At 38.5% G+C, this 11,452-nt stretch overlaps 1 protein-coding gene across 2 annotated transcripts in view; it reads left to right on the top strand.

Annotated features, from left to right (window-relative positions):
• Positions 1 to 1,915: 1,915 nt before the first annotated feature.
• LOC103187400 (storkhead-box protein 2) overlaps positions 1,916 to 11,452 on the top strand; it is a 72,495-nt gene continuing 62,958 nt past the window's right edge. For both annotated transcript variants that reach the window (XM_042342465.1, XM_007906875.2), the window contains exon 1: positions 1,916 to 2,219. In XM_042342465.1, the coding sequence (XP_042198399.1) occupies positions 2,054 to 2,219 (166 nt within the window). In that variant the 5' untranslated portion in view covers positions 1,916 to 2,053. The remainder of the gene's footprint in view (positions 2,220 to 11,452) is intronic.

Here is an 11,452-nt window from a genome sequence, read left to right as displayed (position 1 = left end):
ACTATATCAAATGCAAAAATTATTATTATGACAGAATTTTGGAAAATTATTCAATTCATTTTTATTTCAAAGTTTTTTTCAGAACTTCAGAAAATAGTAAGATTCATTTTGTATTGTTTTCCAAAATGCTGCACGACTTTAAATTTAAATTTTTAAGACCACATGCCTTAAGGTTAAGGAAATTAATAATTGTTGGCACAAATCCAGTCCAAATGTCTCATTTCAACATTAGACAGTACATGGACCAACTAAGACATGATGAAGCACCAATCACTGAAAGATAGTCTCCCCCTTATTTCACTGCCCTTTTAGAAATGTTTCAGTAACTACAACAACTTGCATTTATATAGCGTACTTCATGCCGGATGAAGTCTCGGAGAGCTTAAATTGAGATCTGCTAAGCTTATTGCAGTCCAATGCAGTGTGCAGCAACTGGCTTCTCTACATTGTTTTTTCTTCAGTGTCTGTGTCTTAATAAATATGTAGTAAATTGCATAATTATAGCCGAACTCTCTAAAGCTATTTTTCAAGCTGTATCAGAATGGCTCTCTATGATTGATTGATGTTTTACAAGAGACATGCTAGCTTAGAGTTGTACAGCACAGCAAGGGGATAGAATTGCATCCAGCTTTCCCCCTTGTGTTACATTTTTTTTATAGCCCTATACCAAAAAACAGCTGAACTGAAACTGAGAGCTTGCAGAGTTTGCAGTGGTTTTGCTGTTTGTTAGCAGCCAGCGCTACATTATTGCTTCTATTTTTTGCTGCTATTACAGATGAATTTAATTACTTTGCAGTGTCAGGAGTCTATTACAGCTGTTGCACTAACTGACCCCTGCCTTCCACATCGTGAGCAGACTTTAAAAAAAAGTTGATTAGAAAAGCAGACTACGTTAGGTGCTTTAGGATTGAAAAGCAAATTATAGTTCCGTTTACTATACATGCTGGGCCACCCTAAAATAGCCAGTTTTGTATGTAAATACTCTAGTTCTGATTATAGCTGTTGGATCGTGGCCAGGTTCGGAGTGGGCCTGAGGGTTGTACATTAAACTTCGGAGCTTGACGGAATCAGTGCGTCTGACATAAGACAGCTCCTTGATTAGCATGGGACTGGGTGGCTGACTCGCTTCCTGCCCTTCAATAGCTCAGCACTGTATTCAAAAGCAGGGAACCATTCATCAGCAAGGAGTCACAGCAACCGAGCAGACTGCACGCCGAACTCAATTGAAAACCAAACATTTGGAACCACTTGCAGTCCAGCCTCTCTCAGCCCAGGAGAAGTGGGAGCCATGACTGAGAAATCTGCGAGCTGAATGAAAGGAAATCCAGCTATGACGCTGTGCCTTTATTAGTTGTATATCTCGCAGGAGCAAGCTGCTTCACAGACGCATGCAGGAGCTGTGTTCTTCAGCTGCACAGACACTCAATCTGTGCACGAAGCAGCTGCAAGCGCTCTTTAACTGAAGATTGGCTTCTGATTTATTTATTCTGCTCATCCTTCATCATTGATTCTTTGATTAGATTTTGCTGTCTGGAGACAACCACTTTCACTGTCATCCGAGCATTATTCCTATCCTGTGACAGTGGGGATTGCTGTTTGTTTGGAATCCTTCAGTTCCTGGGTGCACCGTTTGGGTCAAAACCCAAGGCTGGGTTTCTAATTTGTTTGGACCTTTTGTGTTCTGGCTCACAGTTGGCCAAGCACTCCTGTGCTGAATTGAGCTATTGTCTGGGATCCGAGGGCTTTCAAGCTGCAAATCGCTGCCTGTTCTTTGGCTGAGAAGCCACATTATGTGCCTTTTTTTTCTTATGTGAAGCTGGAAACCATAAGCAGTGGTGATTTTAAATGAAGTGTAATGCATTGTGGGTTGTGTGTAAAATTGGATCAGTCAAGGAATAGGAGAAGCCCTGCAGTTCACTATGTGGAGAAGGCAGTGCCAGAATGTTTGCTAATTCTTTCAGCACGTTGGCTTATTTCTAGTCTAATAGGGCACAGCAAGAGATATGAAGCCCGACTCATGTTGCTAGAGGATTAGACTGCATGTAGCCTCCAAATGAAGAAAACACGGAGTACAACCTTGCGCCGGGCTTGGCCTAGCTCGGATTTTTCAGACCGGGCCTCAGACCGTATCCGCTCCCGCAGTGAGAAGGACTACCGCTTACACAAGCAATTTCCACCGGCTTTTATTTCTGCTGCATCACGGGGATACCTGACTGCAGGTTTGTGGCATATTTTGCTGCTTTTGGGTGGGAGTGGTGGGTGGCTTGTCACAGACAGTGCTTTTGTTATCCAGTGAGGAGGGGGGGGGAGGTGGGAGCGCGAGGGAGAGGAAGGTATAAATCCATACATGACTGATACATAAATGATGCACATTAACATAACAAAAGCATATAACCACCATTTTGAGTGCAAGCAAGCATCAAATTGTAATCTCCAAAAATAATTACAATTATGCGATAGCAGAAATGCTAAAAACAAGAGTAACTAGGTTGCATTATCTGCAGAGGTTTAACAAGTAATGAGGTTTTAGAATCTTGTTATTCGAGAGCAGCTTGTCCATGCTGTGTGGAGTTTGCGGATTTTGCATTAATTGTTTATTAACAAAGGCTTCAGATCCTTTTCCTTTTCAAGAGTTAATGAAAATCCTATTGAAGGGCAATGATTGCTCCCCTCCCCCTTCATTCATGTGTTTCTCCTCCAGGACCTTTTACACTGCAAGCACAGTACATTCGATACTTTCGTTTAGAATTACAAATTCTGGAACTGATCTTTCAGCAACTGAAAATCCTTTATTTGTTTAAACAGATACACATGATGTGTTTTCTGCCCTAGAAAGTGGACTCTATTAAACTGCTTACAGTTTAGTCTTGAAAGAAAATTGTAATAATTCACGAGGCTAATCAAATAATTTAATAGCTGACTACTAATTCCAACTCTGGTCTATGTTAACGTGCTTCTCTTTGATTCATCATGTGAACAGAGCTATTGAATGAAAATGAATGTGGTAGCTCATTGCAAGCCACGGTCACAAATGGAATGAGAAATCCTGTTTGATTCAAATAATGCAAATGATTTGTATTTGTTAAGGTTCATTATAGATTGAAGTCCAGTTTCTAAAATATGTGTTTTACAAGTTCAGCCAAAATGACTAAATTCATTAGATTTCCATTTTCATGATTACCTTATTGATATTTTGCCCCTCTCCTATCGCGGAATTATTTGGTGCCAAGCAAATTTTGGTTGAGAGGAACCCGGATCATACTCTAAAGAAAGAGCGTGGGAACTGGTGCTCAGAATTGCCCTCTCTCCTTGTGGGGAAGTGATTGGCTTGTGTTCAGTATCTCCACGTGGATGCGTGCTTGAGATCAGGAATTTGCCCTGTTGGAGATGGTTGAGTGCACCCCGATACTTACCACTTCTTGGTAATTCGCAATTCAGCTCCGTCCGTGCCTTGTGCTGTCATGAAGCCCTTTTGAGCAGTGATTGTGCTATACCAATAGTAAAGATATTTTAAGCCAGAAATATATTTTATGAAGAAAAGCAACAGAATGTGCAGACGGTTTAAATTGAAGTATGGCAGAAGGTTTAAGCTGAAGTATGAAAGAAGCTTCTCAGAAACAATCTCTTATTTAGTTGAATGTTACTTTGAAATCAAGTTTTTGAACCAAGTAGGTGAAAAGTTACAAAAGTACACAAACAAAAGTGTAAATCTATCTTGTGAGAAGATATTGGAAGATATGCAGTGAGAAGATTTAGTTTGTTAAAACTATTCTGAACTAAAACCGATGATTTTACTTTAGTATTTGAACTTGCCCACTGTTTCTGGGAGCAAGTGCTAAGAACCTCCACTAGAAGTGTTAGCCAATATGAATGGTTTTGGCAGCTGCAGGAAACCTATATTTGTGTTTTGCTTCTGTTGCTATAGTGCCCACACAGGGATGCTTTTAGAAAATCCTGAGCATTTTATCCACATGTGATTTAATCTGAAATATTACTTACATAAGTGCTACAATCACAACATCTGCATTTGCTTGTTATAAATCTTGAAATATTACCTGGTATAATCATTTTATAATCATTTATACTCTGAGAATTACAATTCATTAAACTAAAATAGATTTTTGCCCTCAGGTTTGCTCAGAAAAAATATGTGCTTGTGGCCTGTTCAATGGGGAACACTAACAGAAAGGCTCTCTTTCTCATTTAGTTGCTTTTATAAATGGATTTGTACCCAAAAAATGTTGCCACTTTCACTCCGTGCACAGTTCTGGCCCACATCAAGATTCAAATCGTAGTAGTGTAGAACGAGTCACAATGTGACAGACCTCAATACAGCCATGTGGGAACAACCATCTACAGCATCATCATCTTCGTAAACGACTTATTTTTCAATGCATTATCGTTGGGTGACAATTTAGCACAGCAGGTTGCACTCGCCTTTGGATCATGTGTCCAAGCTTTATGCTGGGTGTTAAATTTTTACACTGAAAGAGGACTTCATTGTCAGAAGTTCTATGTTTTGGGTGAGACTTTAAATTAATGTCCCGTCTACCTATTTCAGAAATTAAAAATGACATTACTCTATTCCAAAATAAATGAGTTTTTCTCGGTGCCTCAGCCAATAATCTCTATAATAATTATTCATTTGCCTCATGGCTGTTTGTTGGATTTCGCTGGCATAAACCGACTCCAGCATTTATCTAAATAAACAGTGACTGTACTTTACAATACTTATTTATGAAGTCGTTCGAGATGTTTTGATATGAAAAGATCATATAACATGGCAAGATTTTTGTTTCTTTTATGCTTGGAATGTACATACTGGTGTGCAGCTTCTGTCCTGTAGGAGCTATGGTGCTGAAAGTAAGGTTAATCCATATCTCAGTCAAATACCACATCTATATTAGAGAGCCATTTCAAATGGCAAGGGTTTCTGTAGTTTCTTGAGCTCCCTGTGCTGTGGACACTGCCCTGTTTACATTACAAACAGGAGAGCCTTGAGACAGCTGCAAAGCCTTTAATGTCACATTTTGAGCTTTATCTTTTAGCCTACCAGAGCATCACTGATATCTGATAAAAGTCCACACATGTCAGACAATAAAACACTCATTTTTGTCTGGGGTGTTGAGCACTAAACTCATTGATGGACAGAAAATAAATGGTGACCTATGGCTCAGGAGACTGTAGTTTATAATAAGGTTACCACTGCTGCTACCACCAGAGTTGCTGTTAAAAATACTTCTTTAGATGTGTCCTGGTGCCTCATAATTAATTGTATTGCCCGTCAATATTGAATGTAGAGACAGCAATATAACACAAATCCATTTTATTATTAGAATTTGCTTACTTACAATCTGACAGAACAACAATTTGCATTTTATGACTCCATTTACGTAATGCATATATGTTTGTGGGACACTGCTCGTTGCAAATTGACTGCCATGTTCACCTGCAAATACACAGCCTACACAAACACTTAACAGTTATTAAGATTGTACAAAGAGCTTCCAGACATTGCATCATTAGAGGCGCTCTATCAAATGCAAAGACTTATTATTATAACATCATCTCAAAGGACAAAACAATAGGATCAGTAGGGACCAAGCAAGATATGGAGGAATTTAGAGATGATTGAAGGTAAAGTATAGGGATAAGTAAATATGTTGGAAGGTTTTGAAAGCCGGGAAAGAGGTATTAGCAAGGCAAAGTTGTTTTGGAAGAGAGTACCACAAGACAGGACATGCTGATTGAAGGCTCCACTCTGATAGCAAGTAGGAGGTGTGGGGCAAGAGCACTAAACCAGTGTCAGAAAAATGGATGCTGGAGTTAAGATGACAGGCCAGGTAACTTTGGGGCGAGACTATGGAGGGGAGCATTGAGGGATATTACAGGTGATTGTACAAAGGAGAAGCTATTGGAAGATATGCAGTGGAGAGAAATAGCTGGTTGATTTATTTTGATCTGTTAATTCTTTAAAACATCTTATTGTTACTACACATCCTTTGGATGAGACGTTAAAATGAGGACCTGTCTGCCTGTTTTGGGGGTCGTTAAAAGATCCCTCTATTTGAAAGAGAAGGAAGTTTCTGCTGGTTTCCTGGACAAATATTCTCCCAGTTAAAATCTTCATGACTGTTTGTGGGTCGTTGTTGTGTGCAATGTTTGCCTATAAACTACACAGTCACTCTACTTTATAGTAAATTCTGTGCAGCACTTTGCGATGCCCTCCTGCCATGAAAGGTGCTCTGTTAAATGCAAGGATAATTATTATTAAATCACTCAAGATCAGCACAAGTAGCATGGATGGTCAACAACAACACCACCAACAAAATTACATTTATATAGCGCCTTTAATGTTGGGAGGACGTCCCAAGGCGCTGGTCAATTGCAAAATGAAAATTTGGGCTCAAACTGTTTATCTTTACAGTTTTAAACTTTGGTCCTCATTGTCACAAACTGCTACTGGCCAAGCAATGTAAAAACAGGGGAAAAGAGTTAAATTGTTTGTGTTGCAGTTGCTATAAAACTTGAATTTACTACTGGAGACATGTCCTTGTCTACCAGCAAACTCCTGCTCCAAAAAGTGAATATAGTTGAGCATGGCTGATCGTTCTTTCATTTCCTAAAGGAAGCTGCATTATTGCTTCACAGGAAGTCTATAGGACGTGATCTTGTGAAAAGATTGATAACAAAGTGGTCATTCACTTTGTGAGGCATTGATGTGCGTAAATTGTCTGTTGCATTCACCTACCAACACCGTCACTGCTCATTTTTGCAGAAAACACTTTGTGAAGCGCTTTGACAAGATAAGGTGCTATTTCAAATGCAAGAAACATTATATATTATCTTCTGGTTCAAAAGAAACACAGTGTTCATTATCACAAGCAAAGCCAACACTTGGTAGGGCTTCTGTCAGAATCTTTTAACACTTGTTTGCCCAGTTACATTTATTCATCTAATTACCATTAGCCTTCTCAGAAGAGCTTCGAAGTTGAAATGCTTTAAGGAAAGACGGCTGCTTGATGAGGTAATGCTGCTATTAATCTTCAGTACATCTACAGAGCAGTAAATTCCTACTTGATTGCTGTGTCTGCATAAAATGTTGAGGTATGATGAGAAAGTATCAATATTGAACATGTTGTGAAGCAGTTAAAAGGCGTTGGGGATGGGGTGGTTGGTCATTGGGTGCTTGACACATGCAAAAATGCTTAAGAGTATCATGCTTAGGAATATCGAAACCAAACTATTCAGAATTCCACATGTGCATGAAAACTTCCCTTTGTCTAGAGTGTACTTAACACTCCGAGAAGGGATGTACCCACTCACCTCATCTTGAAAAGTATGAGGCCCAGGTTAGCAAGAGTCAAGGCTTGGAACCCCAAAGGGTTAAGATACTGCTGAAGTTTATCCATCTAAAATTAAGAAGTTTACTATTGTGAACCTTGAATATAACTGGACTGAGCAAAATTGCTTCAAATTGTGGTACTGCCAACTCCATATTGATTCATAGCTTCTTTGAAGGCTCCTAGCAGCAAATAGATGGGAAAGTTATATAAAATATGCTGGCGATGGATAATCGTTACATGCTGGCGTTGATCTTTCTGTTTAAAAAAATCTTTCTTTTTAAGAATGTAATGCAAATAACCAGGAACTGTGCAGCAGCATTACATTTAAAAACTCCTAAAATTTATTTATTTAATGCTCGCATTTGATATAGTGTCTTTAACATCAAAACTTCTCAAAGGTAATTGTGGCAATGTCAAGCAACTGTGTATTTGTAGGAAAATGTGGGAGGCGACCTTTGCTGAAGCTACAATTTAAAATAAATGTTTTATATTGTAAAACAAAAAATCTAAAAGGCCAAATCAATGTTTCAATAGTGGTGATGATTATTATGTACCAATGTTAAGCAATAGTTTTTGAACAATTTCAAAGACATTGTTCATTGTATTAAAAATAGAATTTATTTAGCTTCATGTAGTGATTTTGCTCCATTCAGTCAGTAATTTAGTAAGTTTAGTAAATTTGTTCCTGCATGCTTAAAAATACATGTGATGCAATTTTTAAAGTATAATTTAATTTAGCATTTGTAATCCCATTCATAATTAAAAATTATTTTACTTTTTTTTACAGTGTTTATGTGCATTGACCAAATTGGGCAGAATAGGCCTCACACCCCAGTGCATTCACTGCAAGGAGCAGGATAACCTAAAGTTAATACAGACCTGGCAAGAACCATACGAGTGAACCTCAGTCTGACAAATAACTTTGCCTCTAGATAAAATGATAAGCTTTGAGCAAGGTCGAGATAAGTGTCATAAGTAATGTAATTGAACAGGATTCTAACTATTTTGGGATAACAGTTTAGTCATCGTGGATGAGTCATTGTAAACCTGAAAGAATATTACTTCATCCCAAATAGGACATCTCTACGCACTTAGAACAGGTTGCAATCTTTGAAATGTATAGCCACTGTGGTAAATTCAGTGCACTTTGACACTGAGCACAGCCATATGGAATTCTGAAATCCTTCAGAATCCCAAATGCCATTCCTGATTCCAAAGAATTTCGGAGTACTAAATGCACCCTCTTGTGCAATAGAAAATAGATTTTGTCAGAACTGTAATGCCTTCCCTGTGATTATAAATATATATTGTGCAGGCTCACAGTCAAGTGCAAGACCATTGTTTAAGCTTAATATGAATTATGAATTAAGCAATTCATGCCAATTGATTAAATGGCAACCTTGTGAAGATGTAGAATTATTTATGATACACAACTGTGCAAAAATCCTGTTGCTTATGGTAGCGAATTCTAAGCCTGGAAAAGACGTGCTGTGAAGTTCCCATGCTTTCATACTCTTCTGCTGAAGGATTAAAAGGACAAATTCTTGTTTCCATGGGCAACACTGTGTCTAAGCAGTCACTCACATTGTGCAGTTCAGAGCTCAAAGTACTTCCATGCATTAAATTAGTAAAATGTCATTCAAAATGCTTTGGAGTTGTGAGCAAATTCAAACAAAATAAATTGTTTCTATTTTCTTTCAGTTAACTTAAATAGACATACTTTTTTGGGCAAGGCTTTTCCTATACAAAGCTCCCCAAAAACGATAGCTTGGATTTTACAAGAATAAGATAGAACTTACAATGCAAGCTATTTATTTAACTGTTTGAATGTTTATGCTAAGAATAAAGTTAAATGAATAAACACAGGCTGATCTGTGTTCATGCCACGGCCTTGGGTGTTTACTGACCATTGTTTTTGCCGCAGCCGATCTTTATAGCTTGAGTACAAGTACCACAATGATTGGACCACTTTAAAGTACAGCTGCTAATTTACATTTTGTTGCACATTTTCAGTACATTTTGAGTCTATTTATTTTGTTTGTAGTTAGGAGTAAAAGTTCCCATCAGATTTAAATTCAGATGGGAATTCTCGTGAAATCTGTGATTTGTTTTGCAGGAAAAAATTCCATGCATCAGGATAGTAATTTAATATCAGTCCATTCATAATCTTGACCAGAGCTGAGGGAAGTATAAATATTGTGGTCTCGCACAGTGGGCTGGGTTTCTGTCTCTGAGTAGGTTGCATTCTATAGAGCTAACTTGGGTCTATTGAGGCACCAGAAGTGAAAATAATAATGTGCAAAATAGATTTTCAGTGTACAGAAAACAATCTACCATGTGTTATCCTTAGCACAATACACCAGTCTCAGGAGCTCAACATAAGTATGTATCCCGACAGCTGCACCAGAAATCTACAGTACTTTACAGACGTGGACTGAATTAAACCCCAATACAATAAGATACTTAGAGGTTTCATAAGCACAGAACTGTAACGTGGTAGTTTACCAACAGGAGAATATATCCTGTTTGTGGGACACAGCTGTGCGCCATTGTCTGCCGCGTGTCGCTCACAAAATTTGTTAATTCACTTTGCAGTATATTGTGCGAACCGCTTTGAAACGTCTCAATGATGTGATCAGGTGCTATATCAAATGCAAGGATTGTTATTATATTATGTGAGGTGGTTACGCAGCCTCACAAGGTGAGTGTTCACCTCACCTCTATCAGCAACGCCAACCTTCACTACAAACTACATGTCTGCTGTGCTGGCCTTAATAATAATAATGATCGTTGCACATATATAGTGCCCTCCACGCAGGGTAGTGTCTCAGAGCGCTTATCACATCTTCGAGACATCTCAAAGTGCTTCACAGAATATACTGTAAAATTAATTGACTGTATATTTTGTGGACAAAATGCAGCAACCAATTGCGCACTGCAGTGACCCATGAACAGTCATGGATTGAGCGACTAAATTATTATTCTATTTTTTTTGAAGGGATTATTACTCCTGGAAAAGCAATCCGCCAATTAACTAACAACTTGGTTTCTGCTTACTGCTAGGTTACCAGAAGTATGTGGAGTAAGGAAATTGCTTAACGGTTCACCCTGCCCGGGATGTTTTTAGCCAGGGACAGACTGAGCCATTAGCCCACTCGGACAAGCTAGAAATGCAGTTTACGAAAAATCATGTGGCCAGATTTTGGAAAAGCTGTGAATCACAACTTAAAATTGACCATATAGACGTGTCAACCTGGCTCAGTTTCTAACAATCTCGCCTCTGAGTTCTATGTCAGGGCTTGACCTCATAGTTCAAGCTAACAATCCAGTACAGTGATAATAATCCTTGCATTTGATACAGCACCTTATCATGTCATTGAGACGTTTTAAACCGCTTCACAGAATACACTGTAAAGTGTAGTGAGTGAGTGTGTATTTTGTGGGAGAAACTCGGAAGCCAGTTGCGCACAGCAGTGTTACACAAACAATCATAGAGTGAGTGACCAATTAATTAACTAACTTATTTATTTATGAATGAAATGGGAGAACGACATTGTTGGGAAGTGCAATCCTTTTTAGATGAAACGTCTGCCTGTTCAGGTGAACATAAAAGATCCTATGACACTGTTTGAAAAGAGTATTTCTTGGCTATCAATCCTCCAGTTAAATGGGTGTTTGTTTGCAGCTGCTGTTTGGAATTTAGCTCCTCAAAATAAACACAGCAGGTCCCAGCCATCTGGAGCTTTGGACTACTTGAGAACAAATTCTATTTAGACCCATTCTCAAGTAGTTCACAAGCGAAATGCACTGTTATAATGGTGGGACTGCAAACGTTAACTCACACAAAGGTTAACTTTTGATCTCTTTACATGTCTCAAGGCAGTGGGAGGCACCAGACAAGTGACTTGTGGTGACTTTTGTATTCCAACAGGATGTTTCATTTGCATGCTAATATACTCAATTTGGTATATCTTTTGGGAACAACCAATACCCGTAGAAGTTGGAATATTTGTAGTTGTTGCGAAACTGTTTTCCAAGTTTTGGATTTAGTCTGACAGTAAATAGGGTGGGATCACAGCATCAACAGCCTTGAGCTACAACAGGAT

The sequence above is a fragment of the Callorhinchus milii genome, unplaced genomic scaffold (assembly GCF_018977255.1).
Source record: "Callorhinchus milii isolate IMCB2004 unplaced genomic scaffold, IMCB_Cmil_1.0 Scaffold1, whole genome shotgun sequence".
Lineage (NCBI taxonomy): Eukaryota > Metazoa > Chordata > Chondrichthyes > Chimaeriformes > Callorhinchidae > Callorhinchus > Callorhinchus milii.
The sequence above is the reverse complement of the archived record's forward strand: the minus strand, read 5'-3'. Positions and strand labels throughout refer to the sequence as shown.